The sequence below is a fragment of the Micrasema longulum genome, unplaced genomic scaffold (assembly GCF_059751315.1).
Source record: "Micrasema longulum isolate JH-2025_06_02 unplaced genomic scaffold, ASM5975131v1 h1tg000488l, whole genome shotgun sequence".
Taxonomy (NCBI): Eukaryota; Metazoa; Arthropoda; class Insecta; order Trichoptera; family Brachycentridae; genus Micrasema; species Micrasema longulum.
The window spans coordinates 131,440-154,998 of NW_028277685.1; the positions used below are offsets into that span (position 1 = coordinate 131,440).

General features: G+C 31.1%; 1 protein-coding gene across 1 annotated transcript in view; it reads right to left on the bottom strand.

Annotated features, from left to right (window-relative positions):
- The window catches only part of LOC148281175 (uncharacterized), a 70,467-nt gene extending 47,016 nt beyond the window's left edge, over positions 1 to 23,451 (bottom strand). The window contains exons 1-2 of the mRNA XM_088227127.1: positions 23,430 to 23,451; positions 22,135 to 22,378 (exon numbers count right to left, since the gene is read on the bottom strand). Coding sequence (XP_088083253.1) covers positions 22,135 to 22,378; positions 23,430 to 23,451 — 266 coding nt within the window. The remainder of the gene's footprint in view (positions 1 to 22,134; positions 22,379 to 23,429) is intronic.
- Positions 23,452 to 23,559: the final 108 nt, after the last annotated feature.

Sequence of the window (23,559 nt, forward strand, 5' to 3'; positions counted from 1 at the left end):
GCGGCTACTTGATCAAAAATGTATATATGAATGCTTATGTGTAAAACAAAATATTTTTTCATATATTTTCTTGTATTTAAAATAAATAAATAATTATTCTTATTATTTGTACATACATGTATATTCTGATCTTTCCGGCTGTTAAAATATCTCTTCATTCATTGTTTTTATAAATGTAGATTTTATCTAAATTTGTAGGTATAAATATAAATCTCCACCAACAAGCTACAAAAAGTGGCTTGGTGGGATTTTAGTTTTAGTAAAAATAAGAAAATTGAAATGTTAAAACTATAAAAATGTATAATTATATTAATAAAATAAATAATTATTAATTAAAAAAAAATTATAGTCTCCATACGCAAAAAAAAAAAATATATTTTTGTATTAAGATTTAAAAAAGAAAGACATTTAGCTATGTTATTATTAAATTAGTGCTGATAAATGGAAATTCAAAATTTTTATCGAATTTTTTTTTAACATAAAAAAGAAACATTAGCGTTCTTATAATATACCCAAATATTTCAATTTTGGTGACCATTTTCAACGAGTTGTAAAATACTCACTATTAGAAAATTGAAATCAAGTTTGGGTAGAGTGGGGTTTGAACCTCGAACCTATGATTTGTGAGTCCGCAGCACTAGCCACGGGACCACAACCCGATTGAAGTAAATATAAACCTTGTACATTATAAGTATATATAAAAATGAAAAACCCATTAAAAAAACACAGGCACCGTACAAAAACTCAAAACACGAGTTTTTAAGAAAATATTAGGTATCACGTGGTTTTTTTGTTTAAAAATAGATTTTTACTTTATTCAAAATGGAACCTCAAAAGTTTACTTATGAACGTAATGGATTAAATTACTATTTCACTGTACGTAAATACGTACTTTTCCAAATTAACCTTCTTTTTACGATTATTTAAAAATAGCGCGTCCTTGTGTTTAGCTTCTGTAATACAAAAAAAAGCAATACACAAAAACGCTTTTAACCATTCTCAATTTTTACGAAATATTCAATTTTCTTCTAGAATAATAAAGGGGTAGAATAGCGACATAACATAATTCTGTATATTTTTATCCTGCTTAACTATAACCGAAGAAATTGGTGATCAATATACCGAGCGGGAACGCGTCGTTCACAGTTAAACTGCACAAGTGCCTCGTGAAATGTTAACTCTTTAGTTACAGTCGAACCAAGATTAATGGTTCTGGAATGGGCAGGCTTTTAGTTAGGTTTTGGTTAACCTTGCGCTGAAACAACTGGTAGTTAATGGGAATGAATGGGACAGTTATTTGTTGTATTATTTTTCGATGTTGAAAAGTAACATAAGTAAATGATTTTCTTTCATTAAATGCTGAGGGATAATTCCTTAAATTCAAACACCAAAAGACAGGTACAAAGAAATACTTAGATATGAGTATTATGATATGTCATGGGATAGGTGGCCTCCGTGGTGTAGTGGTCAAGACACTTGACTCACGCACGGAAGGTTCCGGGTTCGATTCCCGGTGAGAACACAAACAAATTAAATGTGATTTTTCTCAAGCCTGGGTGCTCTGTGATGTAATTCACCAATGTAATTAGGCCTCCTGGCCTGTTGTGGTGAAAAAAAAGTAAAATGTAAAAATAACTTTCTCCCTCTTCTTCTTATGCCACTCTTACCGGAGGTTGGCGACCATCATTCTGAATTCATCACTATCCTGGGCCATCGAAAGCATCTACCACACTCATTTAAAAAAAAAAATATTTACAATTTTAAAAAACCCGTTAGGGTTACATTAGAAATTTAATATTGTCAAGTCATTTTATGTCTCGTCTAGTCTAGTTAGTTCAGTCATCATGTGCTTTTTCAGATTGATTTTAAATTTGTCTCCAGTAAAAGTTTTCAAGTAGTAAGGTAGGTCGTTGTAGTGTTTAAGTCCATTATGTAGTATTTTTGACGGTCCTGTGTTTGTCTTTGCTTTTTCAATATGATAGTGTTGTTGTTGTCTGGTGTTATATTTGTATATGTCGTCGTCTTGTATGTTTCCCAGTGTTATTTTGTGCACAATCTTTAAGGTCTTAATTTTAGTCAAGTAGTTTATGTCAAACTGGTGTGTTTTTTTGTACAGTTCAGTCGTAGAGTTCAGGTAGGGTAGGTTGTATGTTAGTTTAAGAATTTTATTTTGTTGTCTTTGTATTCTTGTTATGTCTGTCCTGTTGCCAGTTCCCCAGAAGGCGATCATGTAACTCAATTTACTTTTGACATAGGCTTCGTACATCATAATTTTTTCCTTTCTTGGTATAAAATCTTTGATTTTGTAGAAGAGGCTATGTAGTGATGCCATTACTTTAGTGAGTCCGTCTATGTGTTTTGTCCATACCCGAATTCGTTTTAAATACTAAATGTCTTTCTTCGGATTCACTCATACAAGCAAGCAATTTTTTGAACGAACACTCTTCTAGTGGAACGAAAGGCCTGTCAATGAATGTCAACAGGCCGGCTTCTTCTGAAGAGTTTTAAGTGATTTTATTTTCACTAGAGCAAATGCTAGAGAAGGCCCTGACTGGCCCACTATAGAATATCCGTCCTGATTCCAACACTTAAAGACAAAAAAATATTTTTTTAAAGCAAAAAAATAACTTTTATGAATTTTGAACCTTGTATAAAATAAGCAAGGCAAATAATAAATGCAACTCTCATATAAAAAAATAAAAAATGTTTTTTTTATTACTGTTGATCTTGAGGTTTATACCGTGTATTTAAAAAAAACATTGTAATGTCTGAATGTAAAGTAGCAGGTGTATTGTAATGTACATTATGTAATTTTTAAATAAATAAATAAATTTCCTTCGCTTAATCTAACTGAAAAAGAAATTTTCTCCGTGAAAAGTTGAAGTTTTCCAAACAAAATTCTAGCCAAAGGCTACAGAAATTTAATTTCAATCAAATGACTTTGTTGGTGTTTCAACTTAATTATAATTATTCCTTTCCCATCTAATAATAGTCGTTCATCTTCTTCATTCAATGTTTAATATTTATTTTTAGCCAAACCAAAGTTTGTCCTCGTTTAGTGCAAATATTTTGGTAAAAACTGGGGCGAAATATCTCGCTTTATTGAAAAACATATTATCGGTAGGCAGAATCTGTTACGGCAGGGACCTTCAATCTTCAATCTACAGCCAGTAAAATAATATAAAGTAGGAATTTTGCTTATTGAAGCAGAGAGGTCCTATCTCAGTTGGAGGTGACAGAAGAAAAACGACGTAATACTTTGATGAAATGTTGAATAATATAATACACAATCGGCAATGGAGCGCAAGAGTGACAACAAGAACTGTGAACTATAAAGGACTTTTTACTGATTGCTTGTTGTAAGGGTTTTACGACTTAAAAGTCGTAAAATAAATAAACGATAAATAACACTATAAAGAGGAGCCGTCACAATTATCCTCCCTTCCGAATGGGGAATTGAGGTCATTTTTTATTTCCCTGACTATCAGCAATTGGACATCCGCGCTAGATAATCAGTATTTTAGATGTTTTCGTATAGAAAACGCATAATTCACCTTCTGCATTATCCTTTAGATAATAGAAGGTCAGGCGTAGTGGGTATTGGTTTCCGGGTGAGTCCCACATGTATACAACGAGACGGCCCAATAGAAAAAAAAAACCTTGAATGTTTTTAGTATGTTCAAATATTTATAGACAAGACTGGATTACATTGCCGATGGAATTATCACGATCGGCATTTATTGTAATAGAGAGGGCAAACATTTTTAAGAAGGGTTGTGAAATAGGTGAAATATTTCAGAAAGATCAACCTAACTCACAACTTATTTTTTAAAATTTATTTTTTTATTAATTTACTTATTAATATACCCGGCACGCAGTGCCTTTAATCTTTCAAAGATACATATTGGAAATAATATAAACACTTTAATATAATGTGAAAAACATAAAAATCAAATTAAAAAGTATTATGTTACATAAATACTATAACACATCAGTTTAGTAAAAAAAACATTTTTAGATGTAAAAAAACTATTTAAACAATGTGTGCAGATAAAATTTTAAAAGGAAAACCATTTTTTTTCCTTCAATAGGTACAAAATATAAGTAAATTAAATACGATAAAATTATTTTATGTCTCAAAAATAAAATAAAATTTATATGTCAAAAGAATAGTTATAATAATAACAATTAAAGTAATTAAACAATAATAATATGGTTCACAATAGTACCTATACAAAAGTTAACATAGAAATCACTAACTTTGGATTGTTTGTAGTCATTTCATTGGCTTGTTTCGATCATGTGATATCGATATGACAAGTAGGTAGAACATACCGAGGTAAGATACAGATAGAACAGAAGTTAAGTATACCGTCTCGATATATACAGATGAAGATAGCGTTCATAATCGAGGCACTGGAATTTAGACGAGACTAGTTGCAGCACAGTAATAAATATAGCTAAAATTATAGTTTGCAGCAGTCTGTGAATCGATCAATCGTTAGTAAAATAATTTTTATCAATATTTGTTAATTCTATAAAGGAATCTCTTCGTAAACTTATGATGCACAATTATTATTATTCATTTATGCTTTGTAAATAAAACAAAAAAGCAGTTTGAAAAAAAAAAACATTTAATTATTACTAGTAAGTTTTGTGTCTGTTTCATGAGACCATGTTCATGAAACGGACATTTAAAAAATATTTTTAATTTTATTTTTACTACATTTAGAGGTTATACTCACAAAATTAAGAATAGTCCAGAAACCGCATACGCACATCAAACAGAAGGCGACTCAACTATTCATAAATGAGTAGGTTTACGTTTTGACCAATTCGTTTCATTGTAGACGTCGCTCAGTACGACACTCCTGATTTGAATTCAACTATGCCGTGTTGTAGAAATACTGATAGGATCTTAAAGAAACAGGATGCAATCACATTTCATCTGTAATTCGCAAATGAATGAGTATATAACAAATGCATTACTTAAAAATTGAATTATTTTTCCATCTGTCAGATTGTCGAAGAAACAAAATGGATATTTCGTTAGTGTGGCCAGGGTATTTTTTTTTTTACCCTACTTTGCTCATCGAATAAAAGAACTAATGAAAATAGACCTCGGATTAAACAACGCCGTGGGAGACATTTGAACGACATTATCTTTAAAACATCAAATATTATTTAACATGATATAAAAATATCCGTTGCATGACAAATAAAATTTGTTTTATATTTTAAGTTCAAAGTTCATTAATTCAATTACTCTTATTAAATGACCCTTTACTTATCTACTCTGTTGTGTCAATCAATGTTTCCGCGTGCACAATAAAATTTTAGAGAAATTGACAGATTAATTTTTTTTTACCTTACATTTGTGTTATGTTTTTTTTCCCATCAAGCAACATTACCCGGCGACTTCACAAATACGCGCGGCGAAAGTAAGCCAAAGTGGGGGAATTATTGGACACAGTCCGATGTATTCAAATATGATTCTACGCTCCTTCTGGACTATTCTTAATTTTATGGTTATACTATAAAGATTGAAAATTTGCATTTTTTCCCCATCGTTTGTTAAAAATACATTAATAGTAATATGTTTTTTGAAAATGTCAAAAATGGAACCCCATCTACACAAAAGTTAATTGATTTTTTACGTAATGCATTTGCTACTTACACAGGCATTTGATACTTACACGTGAAAAGAGATTTCATCCTGTTTCTTTAAGATCTCAACAGTATTTCTACACTTTTAAATGACACAACACAACATAGTTGAATTCAAATCGGAAATTGCATCCTGAGCGACGTCCAAAAAAAAAAACTTAAGGGTTAAAACGTAAAACTACTTCTTTAAGAGTAGTTTAGTTGCCTTCTGTTTGATGAGCGTATGCGGTTTCTGGACTATTCTTAATTCTATGCATGGCACCTTATTTGTTTGCATGTTGTTATGTTCGACTTTAAAAGAAAGACTTAATTTTGAATGAACAATCTTAACCGCAAGTATTTAATTTGGAGAACGACATTTTTCAAAGTTTTACTAAAATTAGGTTTGATGTTGACAATTGAATACGGAGATTTGAAGTGGCATCAGAACCATGATAGTCTTGTCAACGACTGCATGGTAAATGCTCTGCTGCAATCAAAAAGTCATTCAAGTTTGTATCAGCTGATTCGATTTTTTGTTTCAGAGAGGTAAAGTAAATTCTCAAAACTCTCATACTCATACTCTCCGACAAAGTTTAATTTTTTTCATTGTAAACAAAGATTAATAATAAAAATAATGTGACCTCACTGGGTACCCGTGCCGAGGACACATAATAAAATACTTTTTTATACACGGTTTTTCAGGGCCAGACCGCGAAACTTCAGAGGAACATTCCTTATGGTAAATTTAAAAAAAATCCTTGTTAAAAATTCCAAATGTCATAATTTTTTTTTTTAATGATCTCAAAATGGAGTAAATCTTTAATTTCTCAAACTTGCATCCTTCGCAAATCCCTACCCCTCCCTGAAAAAAAAATGCAATAAATATGTATTTGACCAACGAAGCGATACGCACCAGACGCGGACAAAGGAAGCGGCTGGGTAGGAGAGAGGTAGGAGTTTGTGGAGGGATTTCTTGTCCGAGAAATTAAGGATTTACTACATTTTGAGATTAATGTATATTTTTTTTAATGACTTTTTGGAAAAATTTAATAAGGATTTTTTTTAAAACTTACCATGAGGAATGTTCCTCTTAAAGTTTCGCGGTCTGGCTATAAAAAAACGTGTATAGTATTTTTATATGTGAGAATTAACAAAGAAGACTTAATATACCCGAGATAATTAACAAACTGTTTCATTTCATTTCATTTATTTAATTTATTTATTCTGATATTTAGAACATTACAGAAAAAAGATCCAATTATTTCTAAATACAATAATAGATCACAAATAACAGTAGATAGTTATGTTGTTAAAATAATATAACAAAATGTAAAAAGAAAAATTAAAAGTTAGATAGTGTTTTCCTACTGTCGTGAAATATGTCGACATCCGAGGCGATGCGATTAAGTAGCAAGATTGCTCTACCAACCGGCATAACCATTAGCAGGTTGGTTCTGAATTGTGGTAGGTAAAACAATCGATGTTGTCTTTGTCGAAGATGGTTATCAGGTACGAACAGACTTACATCCATCAGAATTTCTGAGTTATGTATGCGACCACCGATCACCTTAAAAAGTGAACACCCAAATGAACGTCCTCCTCCTCCATAATGACTGATAGTCTAGCATCCTCAGTAAAAAGTCGGTTGGGAAGAGACAAGGATAATATCCACACTCTTTTAGGTACAGATGGCGCAGAAATTTCTTTCTGCTCTCTCCACCATCAAAGAGTATCGAGTCTCATGTGCGACCAAATAATGGAACTAAACTCCAAACGACTTCTTACCAAGGAATTATACAATGTCCTCATAATCTGAGTGTTAGAAAAGATCTTGGCATTTCTAAGAACAAACCAAGCATTTTAAGGGAGTCATTACAAGATAAACTATATGAAGATTAAAGATAACTGAGCGTCCAACAACACACCAAGATCTCTGGACGTTGAAGCCCTTTCAAGCCTCACTCCGTCCATGAGATAACGATAGTATATTGTTTTGGATGCTCTTGTGTATGCCGTTCAAACGAAACTGTTCAGACAGTTTTAAACACTAAGATGAATATCGATGGTTTGGTTAGATTTGGGAATGGGTTCTGTACCCAGTCGATGTCCCGTAACTCCGATAGGGAATATTCCTTCAAGGATTTTTCAAAGTTTAATAATTGTACATTTCTCGGAACCCCCGTGATCCTTCCATGGAACCCAAGGTTCCGGGCAACACCCTTAGGAGCCGCTGGGCCACCGGTCCAATGTCGGAACGAATCCAACCTACACTCATCTAAAAATACAATATGCTTTATTGTTAACAGTAACATGCATTATCGACAGAATCAAGAAAGGGGTGCTGCGTTGGTTTAGACATATAGAGCGAATGAACAGCAAAAGAACGGCTAAAAAGATCTGCGATGCGAATGTTGATGGACGCAGAAAGAGAGGAAGACCGAGAAAGACATGGCACGATCAAGTCCCATCAAATACTTAAAGATGGACATGTCGAGAGTAGGAATAATGGCGTGTGTGCATGAGAAGATGTATGAATCTAGAGGAAGCAAGGTCTGTATGCAAAGACAAAGTGATATGGCGATCTATATCCTCTGCCTACCCCTACGGGGAAACGGCGTGATGTTTTTTGTTTGATAACAGTAACCGTGAAAATCTACGCACGTACTAAATACGGCCGCTGTACGAAAGCATTTGAAACCCCTGCGTGGGGGAAAAAAGTTGTGGGAAAATCTTCTTCACGGGGGGTGAAAATCCTTTCGTTTTCTTGTTTAGGGTTGCATTCTGGGCGAAAGTAAACGAAATACTTTGGCTTATTATGAGATAAGGCAAAATTGGCCCGAACAAATATAAAAGTTTCCCGTGAAAATGCAGCTGTGGGTAAAAAATGATTTTATTATGGAAATTCAGAATTGAATGAAAAATCGCACGCGTTTTCAAAGATAAATATTGAAAACAAAACAAATATGTAAACAAACAGTAAGGTATCTTTGTCCAAATTTTTATAGATAAGTACTGGATTTCACCTTCTTAAGAGTTATTCAGATAACATATTTCAAAAAGAGATGGAGAACATTTATAAAACGGAATATGGTATTTACAGGACTGTGACCTGAAATATTAAATTTAAAAAACGTATTTATTGGCGTTAACATAAGTTGAGTACAAATGACGAGGACACGAGAACACAACAAAAAAAATTAACAACAAATTAGTCAATAATGTATTCTCCTTAATTATTTTATAACAAATTAGTCAATAATTCATCGTATCTTCACCGTACAATGCGCAAATATCGCGAGAAGCTTTGACAGCTTTACTCCCCGGATTAAACGCGTACAGAAGGAGTCGAAAATGCTTACTTTCGTCTACTTGACATTGGCATTTTGAAGGCTTTGAATAAAATAAAACAATATATGTAACGTAAAAGAAAACACAATATATTTTAGAGCAAAACATTTTTATGTTTACATTAATTTAATTTAGAATACCGCTCGCGAGTAAAATAGAACTAAAATCCTGAACAAATTGTTATTTTATTTTTTAAAATAATTATTGAAGGCATAATAAAATCTAGAACTAAAAGAATACCACAAAACTCTTGTGATTTAAAATGCTAGTATATCTTTTTGAAAGCCAAAATTTAAGTTTTTGTTTTGATAAATTAATTATCTTCAAATAATTAGAATCTTTTTTGCTTACATAACTTCAGTTCCCATATGAGTACTAATGTACCCAAGTTTAGTCTACATTTCATTAGGCGTAATCTGCCGGACAAAAGTAATTATATTTTAGTTTCATCAAACTTAAAAGCACATTATTTTTCTGAAATACCTTAGAAAATAATTGTTTTATCTATTGTTTTTTTTCACATTATATTTTTAAAGGCGAGATTTGTTTGATTTTGTCATGGCCGGGTGATTGTTCTTATAGTGTTGTCTTATTATTTTTCTGTTTTTTTGTTGTTCGTATTGCGTCTGCGTCGTGTTCTATATTTTTTACATTTGTTTTTGGTTGTTTTGATTGACTTGAGCGTTTGCTAGTTCTTTTACAATGTTTGCGTAATATTTATTTATTCGATAATAAAACCCCTCAAAATGTCCCTCACCTGTTGACGCATTGCCCCTTTTTCAGTTTTAAGATACAAAAGCTGGAGACGCGCCAGAAGTCTGGGCAAAGACCTATGCGACATCGGATCGGTGATACTTCATAAAGATCTCACACGAGAGGTAGTTTTTACATGGTCAAGGTTATTGCAGGACAATGACAAAATAAATCAAAGTAGGACACAAAACGGCAAACATTATTCTTGTGCAACGGGAGGCCTGTTGATGACTGTCAACAGGCCCGGCTTCTTCTGAGAGTTTAAGTGGTTTCCTCTTCACAAGAGCAAATGCTGAGAAGTTCCTGATTAGCTCACTATTAAAATTTCCTTTTGATCCTAACACTAAAAGAGAAAATGGAATCTTCCTAAAAACAGAAAAATCACATCTAAATAAATGCAACTCACATCTAAAAAAAGTCGCCTGGAGTTGGGACTTTTTTAAAAACTATGCATTTACAGAGCTTAATACCTGACATTAGCTAGTTTGAGTGTCCAGTTTACACACTGCGTAACATTCACAATTCTGCCTATGTTCAAACATCAAAATTTTCTCAACTCTTCCATTTGTTGACTTTTGTGAAGTAAAATAGCTGAAACCTTTATCATGTGGGTGAGATTCATCGGCTGAACTATTCACCTACTAAACAACGCCTGAAAACAATTTTAATATTTCTTTTACCAGGTAGTTAATTCAACAGTGTTTTGAGTATGTCCAAATGCTTGCAGACGGGAGTTATTCATATTTAAACTTGTTGTAACAGAGAGGGAAAACAGTTTTGAAAAGGGAATATGGAAGTCTTGGCATTTACAGGGCTATGATTTTTTTTTCACCACAACAGGCCAGGAGGCCCAATTACAGTGGTACATCGTAGCATAAACCTCAGGGTTGAGAAAATCACATTTATTTTTTGTGTTCTCATTAGAAATCGAACACGGAATCTTTCGTGCGTGAGTCAAGCGTCTTAATAAATGTTCAATGAATCAATTTTATTTGTGATTAAAATTAATTGACTAAAAATACACGCAAAACAAAAATCATGTCCAATATTAATATTTTAATCAAACTATTTAAATGACATAAATGTGTCCAACAGAAAACATTTATTTAAAATGTTTCTTTGACACTTTAAGGATCTTATCGTTATGACTTTAAGTCATAAAGCTTTATAGCCTGAAACGCAAAGTCAAATACTACAGGACATTAAATTTCTGAATTATTGTATCATTTCTGAAATTTTTGCTACGGTTCTACAAATAACTTTAAGCCTAACTGATTTAATTTTACGAGGAAAAACACCAGTTGCAAATACTAATTGAAACGAAAAATCCATTAAAATGTGAACGACGTTGAAATTTTCCATTTGAAAAAGTATATCTTATTTGTTGTGTATGCAGATAATTGGTAGAATTCCATAATACACTTTGGTAAGGAATCCAAAATAAAAAAAATCACTTATATTGGATTTAATTATAGTTTTATTTTTATTTTATTCATTCCCACCTATCTTATTTATCATGCATATGGGGATTTGCCAGCAAAAATCAGATCTCGGAAATACAAGTTCTTCAGAACAGAGCTCTAAAAAACATTCTTGGACTTAAACGGTATTCCCATGTCAAGGATATCTACCGACAAACAAAGATACTTCCTTTCAATGTAATGCCACTGCATGACATAACCAATACTATTTTAAATATCATCAACTTTTCTGCTCATTCAAATTTAAAATACACATTTGATCATAATATTCATAATTACAATACGCGTTATTCAAGGAATCTTCATGTGTCTAAGTTTCGCTTGACAAAGTTTGGCAGTAGGTCCTTGGAAAATATTGGCCATTCCGAATATAATAAACTGCCTGATGAGCTAAGACACGAAAAACTGAATAATAAATAAATCCAGAAGTGTCGCAACTAAAAAATATTTCTTAAATCTTTTTGATATTGATAATTATTAATGTAGATTATATAAGATGGTGTTTTATGTTTCTTATACAATAATGTTTTCTTTTTATTTTGGATGTATTAATTTGTATGATATTATGTGTTGTCAAAAAAATGTTTTTTCTTATGTACGGTCCCAAAAGATTTTCTAATAACTCCTGAAAGCATAATATTTAAATTTTGTATTATACGTTTTATTAAAATATAATATATATATATATATATATATATATATATATATATATATATATGTGAAGCGTTTTGTCTTGTTAGGAAATTATCTTTTGAGATTTACTTTTTATGAATTTACATTTCATGAATTTTCATGAGATCTCATGAGTTTTGATAATGTCCTAACAAGACAAAACGCGTCACATATATTTAAAAAAATCAGCAAAATTAAATTCAATAAAAGTGTTTTGTTTTAATTTTGGATACCTTACCAAATTTAAAATATATCTTGTCAGAAATTAAGAAAATATACAAAACAATTAAACTTATATTAATCACATTGGGAATTCAGCAGTTTTATTTTATTTATTAGTTAATTATGTGCTGTTCCTTGATCAAAACAGTACAGACTATGGCGTGCATGCACCAATGTTCCGATTGTGTCGTATTGTAAACTCGAGACAAGATCTAAACTTTTTTGGTGTAAGTCTTTATAGATTTAAAAAATCACTAATATAGACCGGATCTTGTCTTATGGTCGTATTTTTTTTTGTGTCCTACCTTTAATTTAATTAAGTTGTATTTTATTTTATTAGTACCTGTATTTATTATAAGAAATTGTATTTACCATCGTTAAAATGGACTGCAAAGGTCCGTCAAATGAATAAATAAATAAACAAATAAATTATCAAACTAAACAAAAAAAAAATATCGCATAATCATCGTGAATATTTATTAAAGTTTTGAAATATTTTAATTGATTTATTTATTCAATTTTTTTCCATTATAAATTGCAATTAATAATAAAAATAATGTGATCTCACTAGGGTTACCCGTGCCGAGGACACTTAACAATAAGCTTTTTCTAAAAACGTTTTTGCATTTGAGAATAAACAAAGAAGACTTAATAAACTGAGAAAATCAACAAAATGTTTGGACAGTTTTAAACACTACGTATTTATTTTCATAATTAATTTTTCTACATCTATATTATTTATATAACAAAAGCACAATGAAAGAACAAAAACATAACATAAGATATACACTTATAAATGAGTTGATACAATATTGGTTCGGGCGAATGAGACAATCCATTTTACTTCTACCAAGCTCCACTATCCATTTTTTTTAGGCTTTTTGAACATTTTTTCGTTACTAATTGTTTTAATATATAGTGACTGTAGGTTATAGATTTTAAATAAATAATACTCAAAATCCTTTTGTCCTAAAGTCTGAAATTAGTCTGTTCTATCAATAGTTTTCTTCGGCGAGTTATCCTGATTGGTGGGTTGGATTCCCAAAAACCGGAAATCTATCACAACACTCTATCATTGGTCGATTTAGATGAATTTGTGACGTCGTTTAAAGTAGTTCATTTTTGTTAAAAACAATTTTTTCGTGTATTTCATAGAATTTTGCCATTCGATTAAATACTTTAATTTTTACCGTGTGTTAGAACAAAAATTGTATCCAATTTTCAGTAACACTGAACTTCCTCATTAGATAGGAAATAATTTATATGAAAAAATAAATCAACTTAAGAATCAAAATTATATAATTTTTATTCCATGTGCAAATCCATTAACCAATGCTAATTATGCAACTCTTGTATAATGCCAATATTGTATATTATGGGTGCGAATCCAGGCACATTACCAAAACTCAAAACACCGATTTTTTTAAGAGAGTTTTGAGAGTAAGTGCTGGAGGAGAATATTAGGTATAAAGTGGTTCGATTGCGCAACTAACATTGAAGTCCAAGAACGGACGCAGCAGCTTCTTATAACGAACGTTTTGAGGGCGCGGCCGTGGACCTGGCATGGACACGTGCTCCGCATGCCTCAGGAAAACCTAAACCTAAGTTGATTCTTCTTTACATCTGTGGACTCTCATCGTCCTGGAAAGCCATCGATGACGACTTTTCGGCTTTATTCGGCGGAACTAAGGGACAACATATTGATGTGGGAGGAGGCGAAAGTGCTGCCTGGCGATAGGGGACTCTTGGAGGCGTCTGGTGATTTCTATATGCTCCACTAATTAAAATTTTTGTTATCTAAATAATTACCTTGAGGGTAAAATCTAATCATTGTAAGAAAAATGTACAAACTCTAAATATTGTTGATTAAACCAATTGTTGGAAGAAGGGTAAATTTTTTTATGTCAGGTGTTGCCCAGTGAGTAAAATAATTCATTTTGATGAATATCATCCCCATCAATAAATGTTTAAGTTCTTAAACTTCACAAAAATCAACAAATGGAAGGGTTGAAGGAATGTGGATACTACAGTTGTTACTATAGTCCTTAAAATATAGCTTGATTAGAATGGCAGCTGTCAAACCAATTTCATTAGTGATGGGAAATTACAGATCACTGAACATATCGATTTTATCAGTTATTTCATGCAATCATGAAACTCTGTTTCCGAAAATTGAAAACAAAAAACAAGCCTACTTAAGTGTGTTTGACATAATTGTTCATCAAAAAATGAGACATTTATACTTTTTTCATGAACAACATCAAACGAATATTTTTTTTATTCAATCAATTTAACATTGATCAATTTGTCACATCTCTAACGTTTTTGCAAAATGATGTAACTTTGTAAGAACGTCGTTAATAATTAGGTTTATTTCAGTTTTAAAGCTGATTTTATATTAAAACTTATAATTAGAAATCAAACACTGATTTGAGTCTACTGAACACTTTATTTTATTTTTACAAATATAAACATATAAAAATAAAAACTTCGTGACAATTGTTTCGCCTTATTAGGGTATTTTCAAACGAATGTGAAGATTATTTGGATTGAATGTCTTTATATAGTTATATAATTCAAGGTACTTAAGTAGAAAATAAAAATAATCTTATAAACTATAGCATGTACATTGATCATAATTGAGGGAAAAACCAATGGTTAAGGGTGAGGCTAAGTGTTTAATAGGTAATGGGGAATTTAGGTATTTATATTTGAATTTCGGGGAAAATATAACAAAGTAAGTATTTATTGACATACAAGTATTTATTGTGAGATAATAAATGAAGCTTTATAGTTTTGAAAATTTATGATGTAATTTATTTATAATGTAAATTTTTAATTTATAATGTTAATTATATATTTATGTTGATTTATGTTTCAAGCATTGTAATAAAAAATAAATTAACACGCCAGATACAAATAATTTTTCGTGTGTCAATATAAATAACTCCTTTGACGTTACTACAAAAATATGTCGTCACTTTTTCTGACGACTGTCATTCCAATCATGTTACATTTTGCGGACTATAAGTATATAATTTGCCGACTTAAACCAGCCAATGACAGGTTATAGGCCCTGTAAATGCTTCTAGTTACTTATTTCCCTCTCTTAACTGTTTTCTATCTCTGTAGTCATATGTTCATTTCTGTTGAGATGTAAACACGATGAAACGTTTATCTTATTTCAATGTTCGTAATACTAATGCCGGAACTATTCTGATTGCCTTCCTTATAATTAAAGGCACCCGTGCCAGTGTGTTGACTTAGCAGTCCAGAAATAACACCCGACCGTTTATTCTACCTAGATAAACAGTGTTCTACATATCAGAATGCGGTTATTTTTACTCTCGAAAAGGAAAATGAAGAAAAAAGCACCTTGTGAACTTCGCCGGTGATTGTGACGGCTCGCACGTGCGTAAATAAATAAGCCTTTAGTCGTACGAACCTGTACATTATTCGCCGTCCAATACGTACATTAGGGTGGGCCGATAATTTTTTTTTTACGAATTTTGAAATAAAAGGGGTCTAAAAAGTTGCCTTTTGGATTACTTGGGATGCAAAAAATATATAAAAAAATATTTGATACTACTTTTGGCCCTCAACCAGAGCTTGAAGTTTTCGAAAAAGTCAATTTTTTGCCCTAAACTGGCTGTCATTTCGTATTTAAATAAGAAAATCAGTCTAATTCAATTGTATAATCTGCATTAAATCTTATTATATAAGTTTCCAAGGGCGTGAGTTGCACTTTGTTTTGTAATAAATGGGTAGCATTGTTTTAATGTGCCATTGTTTTCGTCAGGCGCTCAACGGAATCAGTTCCGCGGAGTGTAAATTTTTTGCGTTTCGGTAGTTTAAAAACGTGTTCGAATTTGTAACGTGATTAAGTTATATCTTTACGAACAAAAAATAATTTTTACGTTCAATGCGATCCAAAAGACAACTTTTTAGACCCCTTTCACTTTGATATCTAAAAAAAAAAAATTTCATACATCATTGGCCCACTCTAACGTACATATTGACGCAAAATTTAATAAAACAAATATCCTTTTAATACCCATCCACAATCTCTCATTCTTCTCTAACTTATAAAGTGTCCATGCGGATTGACTGTGGAATCATCTCCCATCCACCATCAAAGATGTTACTACAGTATCTCTTGACATCTTGACATTAACATTAACTGTATTTTAAAAAAAGAGATGTATGTTTAATATGAGCCCGTGTTTACAAATTTTGTGTTTTTATTTAATATATTTTTTTTATATATATATATACATATATTTTTTTTTAGTGTTATATTTTCTCAATTTTTAAAATTGTTTAATTTTTTATTTATTTTATTATTTTGTTTTGCATTTTATGTTTTATTTTTATGTTATTTTGTAAACTTGCCAAACACAAGAGCTAGATTCTTTTTTGGCAAGTTCAACCTTAAGTGTTTCATTTTTCTACTGAATGTATTGTTTATTTATGCTAAAATAAAGGTTTTAAATAAAAAAAATAAAAAAAAATCTCTTATTAACATATTACAACAGAGATGAAGAACATTTAAAAGAAGGTAATATGGAAGTCTAGGCTTCTACAGGGCCTTTGACCTGTCATTGGCTGGTTTTAGTGGCAACTTTACACACTGTGTAACATTCACCATTCTGCATATATTTGAACATCACAAGAACCAGACTCTTTTTTGGCAAGTTCAACTTTAAATGTTCAATTTTTTTAATGCATGTTGTGTTTTTTTTACGTTAATACAGGTTTTTATTGAAAGAAAAATCTATCCTTCAATTCTTTCATCTGTTGGTGTTTGTGAAGTTAAAGAGCTGAAAACTTATATCTGTATTCTTAATTATTATTTTTCTACATTCTTCTAATTTTAAGATTTTTATAATATAACTGATGGGAAAAAAATAATTTCTGTTCTCTCTACTGGAATATATATGTGTACTCGTATGTACTACATGTAAGATAAGTTTTTATATTTTTGTATTTTCTTATTATTATTACTTCATTTAAATTTTTCGCTACTTTTGTGTAAAATATCTGTCTGTTATAATATAAAAATATATGTAAAACATGTAAAAGCTTACAAGGCGTTTAAATAAATAAATAATGCGGGTAAGATTTGTGTAATTGAATTATTTCACCTACATACTAGGCAACGCCTAAAAATGGTATTTTTTCATTTTCATATTTTTTATTAAAGTTTTTAATTTTGAGTCAATAACAGGTCATCAGCCCTGTAGATGCCTAGACTTCTGTATTACCTTATCTAAAATGTTATTCATCTCTGTTGTAATATGTTAGTATTAACAGCTCCCCAGGGAGTTGAATCCAGTCCTTGTCTACAAAAATTTAGACAAACTCAGAATATTGTTTACAGTATCTCTGTTTAAATCACGCCTGACGAAACATCTCCATTTTCTTCCTTTTTCTCTTTGTGTAATAGTATTGGTTTAAAGTTATTCATTTATTCTTTTTTAACACATTAAATTCAATGATTAACTTATGTATATATACTTTCGTTTATGTACAAATTCAGTTATTTCAAATTTTGTTTACTTTTAGTCTTTTATTTTATTTTCAATTATTTGTAAAACAATAAAAAAATATTGGTTGGTTGTAAGAAATTGTACAAATATTTTCACGACACCGCATTGAGACTTAATTTTGTAAAATTTACCACTAGTATTAAATATAAAATTGTATGATCGTCTCATCGTTGAGCATGTGACCATAATCGCAGAATCAAGAGCTGAAAGGACAGAAAGGGACAATTAACCTCAAGGAAGCAGACCTCAAGGGCTAGTTGGCAGACTATCTCAAGAGGGAACTTGATGCAGATAGTAACTGGCAAACAGGTCTACAACAAGTGGAAGAGTCGCATCGTTTAAATATTGAAATTAGTGCGCGATGTCTCGAAATTATACGGTGGTCTGTTGTTTGGCAAATGGTTTAAAAATAAAGATAAAATGCACACAAAATGAAGAAAATTGTCGTGTCAACAGGATGCACTTCATTAGACAAGATTCTGGTGTCAAAGTGAGTGTCACCATACTTTACTTGCCGCGCAGGGGAGGTGTCACTCAAGCGGTTCGCCATATTACGGTTCTATTCTGGGATTCTGGGTGACACTTTTCATCATCATCATCATCATTCCCCTTTCGCACCCAGTGGTGCAAAGGGCACTGCATTGGTGAACCAAAGGTAGCGTATTTAGATCATTTGCTACACGAAGTCAAGGTGATCAGTCTTACGCTTCAGGTGCCAGTCCAGGAACAACAATAATTATCCCTGAGGGACAATAGACGAGACATTTCCCTGTCGATTTGAAGCATGCCAATGTCGTGTCTCTCTGAGATTATAATTATTTCGTCATATTTTTTTTCTTAAATTATGTAGTTTATCATATGTAACTTCTGTTGTTTTAACAAACTTTTTATTTCTTAATTTTTGAGCTGTTTATATACTGATCCAAAGGGGTTTATTTAAATAACCTGTCGATTGGTTTAAATAAAATAAAAATATATGGATATACATATATGAACCAGTTTAAACAACCTTAAGAATCAACATTTTATGTGTTTCAATCAGAATTTCATTTCGCCCTGCCTGGAATTGAACCCAGGACCTAAATAATTGTAGGCGTACACTATATAATGAGGCGCACTTCTCTCCACTCGATTTTCTTGTAATTTTTTTTAATTATTATTGTTTTCTTACTATTTTATATACTTTGAACAAAGAGCAGCCATCGAGTCGAAAACATACCAAATATTTTTAACACTGGGGTTGTGATTTTATTTCATACACATAACTGCATTCTTCTTCCGCCTGGACACAGAGTACAACACCTTTTAATTCAATCAAATATATTAAAATATTCCATTACTGTCGAGTATGAGAACAATAAATGACCTTAACATATTGCAATAGAGATGAAGAACATTTAAGAGAAGTCTAGGCATCTACAGGGCTTTTGACCTGTCATTGGCTAGTTTAAGTTTGCTTGTATATTGTATATATAATTTAAAAAATAAAATGCTTTTTTTTCCTTCAGAATACGGTTTTGAAATTTAACATACTTAAAAAAAAAAAAAAAAAACGATTTATATCATTTCGTCATTTGAATTTTAACAAAAAGGTTTCTAACTTTTTACTAAGCTCTTTATTGTACCATTTTTAATACAATTTACAAGTTTTAAGCAAATATATTATTTTCATACTTACGCACCCATACAAACGCACCCTCTCCCTCTTTCATTCCCACACGCACATGTATCCTCTCCCTCATTCATTCACGCATACACACATTCACATACACATGAATACAAACGTCACACAAATACAATTACTAAACTTCTTTTCTTATATATTATGTGTCATTATATTTACAGTGGATTTTTTTAATTGGCTTTAGTATTGTTAAGATTTTTCTAATTATTTTGTTTATGTAATAGCTGTAAAAATCCCAAATAAAATGAAATAAAATAAAATAAAATATAAATACACGAGATAATACGGCTGCGAGAGCGTTTGGAATACCAGCCCAGAAGTGCCAATAATGCGCATTATTATGAAAACCAGTGTTGCCAGTTGACAAAAGACCTTTTGGATTTTGTATTGATTTTTTGCATTGCAATTTTTAGGGATTTTGGATTTTGCATGGCTTGAAAAACAATTATGCAATTATGACAGTTTTTAATGGCGGTCTTTGTTCAACACATTTAACTTATTCAATACATTATACATAGATAACACAACATTATTATGCACTTACTGGTGCAAAAAGATGCCGAATTTACGAATTTTTAATTTAGCTACTATTTGTGGACGGTTTCACTGCATAACTTGACATTTTCAAAATGTACGGCAGCTTTGCGCATAGCCGCGGGTTTAAAGCGACTGCTGCGCTGGGTTTGACCAAATTTCATATTAGGCTAATTTGGAATTAATACGATCCCCGTGGCCACGCCCGCTTAACAAATCTAAAGTCTGTTCATTTGTACAAGAATTTCCAAATAAACAAACCAGCCGCGTGATATCCGACGGAGAATAACCTATTTCACACATATCATCTTATTTATTCTGCACGGTAAAATTGTAGTGGATTAACATTTATTAGATTCATTTGTACCTATTTCAATTTGATAATATTTATATTTTCGTTTTTTTTTTATAAAACTCCTTAGTAAATAATTTTATTAAAAATATCAATAAAAGCGCCTTGGTTAAAATATTACATTAAAAAATGTACATTAGTGTTCTTATAATTTACCAAAATATTAAAATTTTGGAGAATATTTTCTACGAGTTGTATAACTCACCATTGGAAAATGGGAATCAAGTTGGGGTAGAGTGGGGTTCGAACCTCGGACTTCTGATCCGTGAGTCCGCAACACTATCCATGAGACCACAACTCGATTAAAATAATATAATCAAACTTAACAAAAGAGATTATGTTTTGAGTAAGTCTAAATGCTTGCAGACTGGCTGGATTTTCTTCCTAGGGAGTTGTTCATATTTAAATTTATTGCAACAGAGAGGAAAACATTTTTGAGAAGGGAATATGAGAGTCTAAGCCACTTAAACCTAGACTGCTAGAATGCCTAGACTCCCATATTCTTTTCTCAAAAATGTTTTCCCTCTCTGTAGCAATAAATTTAAAAAAGATTAAAATAATAATTTTATAAAATCATTATTTAAATTTAGCGAGTAGTCTCAGGTAAAAATCCTGCAAAAGGAAATCGACTGGAGATTAGTTGGTCTCATAATGTACTAGTTATTGCGTTTGCCAGGCATTAAATAAACAAATAATTGTAGAATAAATATCGATTCACCGTATTGACTTTCATCATGACGTGTAGATTTTTGCCGTGGGGCGAAATGGGCGAAATGGGCCAATCATGCGATATCACGCAGTGAGCTCGTGGTTTGCACGTGCACAGCGGTCCAGTCTCCGTGAATATACCGCAAGTATCTTATATTATCTGTGCAACTTACCCAAAAATAAGTATTAGCAAATAATTGTATTTTAAAAAATTAATGAAAATGTGGTAGTTGAGTATACGAGTATAGATGATTCCATTTGATTACAAAAACCTTTTCAAAATAAGATACATTAATTGCTTGGCTGTAATTTTATATAAGCTGTAAAAAATATTATTTTATGCATTATTATCAAATTAAAGTATTGTAGATTAAAATCACACCACACCATGCTTTTGCCCATAAATGGAAATTGGTGAAGCATCACTCATAAATTAAAATAATTTCTAAAACACACGAAATCATTTATTAAAAGCAATATTAAATACATTGTAAAGTTTTACTGTGTAAATCTTTGCAGCGAGTTAATGATACAATAAAATGTAATCATTTTGACAAATTATTTTAGTAAAAGTTTTTAGTAAGTTATGTAAATCTTCTTAGTAAGCTAAAAAGATATGCTATGTTATGTCAACCCTTTTGGTGAGTCAAAGCTCAAAACTATGCTCTTTTGGTTACGTAAATCTTTATGATAAGTTGACAACACTGTGTAAATCTATTAGGTAATGTTAAAGATGTGTTATGTAAATCTTTTTAGTAAGCAACGGCGATGTTATATTAATATATTGCAAATATGTCAAGGTTAAGTTGGTAAGTTATAGCTATTAAGGTTTTGTCGTGAAAACGTGTTTAGTTAATGCTAATAAAGGCTTTATAATGTAAACCTATTTGTAAGGTCAAAGTTATGTAAATCTTTTTAGTATGTTGAGCTATGTTATGTAAATATTTTGAGTAAGCAAATGCGAGGTATATTATAAATATATGTCATTTAAATCTTTTCCGTATGGTTTCCGTTATGAAAATTTATTTATTAAATAAATTTAGTTATATTTACCAGTTAAGGATATGTTATGTAAATCATTTTTGCAAGTTAAGACTATGCTATGTTAATCTTTTTTGGCAAGTTACAGTCATGTTATGTAAATCTTTTTTGGCAAGTGAAAGCTGTGTTTTGACGGCTTACCTCGTGAAGACAGCAGCAACAAACCAGGCTAGGAAGCAGATAAGGGCGGCCCTCGTTTTAGTGCAAACATAACCAGCTTTGAGAGGTTCACAAATGGCGTAGTACCGTTCGAAGCTGATGGCTAAGATGGTCAGAACGGAGGCGTGGGCCACGGTTAGTTCCACAAATGGAACAGCAAAGCCTGGAACAAAAGAATAAAGGTTAAAACATATTTTAAATACATTTAAAACGTATTTTGGTGTTTTTTTTTAGTTTAGAAGTCGACAATATCATATTTATGATAAAAATACAAGATTCTAAAAAACATGTATTTAATAAGCCTTACTCATAAACTTAAGGTTACGCCGAGGCGTAGTAGAATACGGATGAGAATACCATTCTTATTATAGTGGTAGAATAAGGGTGGTATTCCCATTCTTTTTATATCACTATGCCTAGGCGTAACTTAAAACCAGGTTTATAAGTAAGGCCCACTGTCTTAAAGCGGGGAAGCTATTCATTTCTAAGCAGTTTAGATGATTCACCAGAAAAAAATATGTGGATACTTTTAGTACTGATTAAATCTATGTAAAACTAAATATAAATTGCTGTAATAAATATGTAAATATGAACCCATAAAAAAGACTTTTTTGTACAGAACATTCGAATTTACTTTATAGACAATAGAAAATTATTCTGCAAAGTTAAAATTTATCTTCAATTTTATCAACAAAGTGAAATTAAGTTTTCTGTATGAAAAATACAATAAAATTGACTATTTTACAGCTGTTTTAAAACTTCACAGCAAAAAGTTCCAGATTTTTGACTTCCCTAAAATAAACAGATATAAAAATTAAAGAAATATAAATGTTCAAACATAGGCAAAATGGTGAATGTTACACAGTGTGTAAAGTAGCCACTTAAACCAGCCAACGACAGGTCAAAGGCCCTGTAAGTGCCTAGATTTCTATATTTCCTTCTCTAAAATGTCCTCCATCTCTGTTGTAATTTGATATTGTTATTAAACTGTTCGATCTTTTATTTCCTTATATTCTATTTTTTTAATTTTATTTTGTTTATATACTCATGTTTGAAATAACTTCCATGTGAGTAAAAGCCTGATGGGCGTGAAAAATTAATTAAATTAAATTTTTAAAATTGCAATTTTCTAAACATGTTCATGCAAATATACACATTTTCGTAAGTAAATATCGATGTTACTTTATATGTATGACGTGAATCGATGAAAATAGCGTTTATAATCCCAGCCTAAGGGTTTTTTACTATTTCACACACAGAACTGTATTGTTCATTACCTTCGTACTGCAGGAATTCCATCCCTACACATTGTTTAAATGTTATGATTTTCTTTAAAAAATCATGTTATTTCATGTTTTTAAAAGGAAAATATGAATATGCATAAAAAAAATCATTTGTAACAATCAC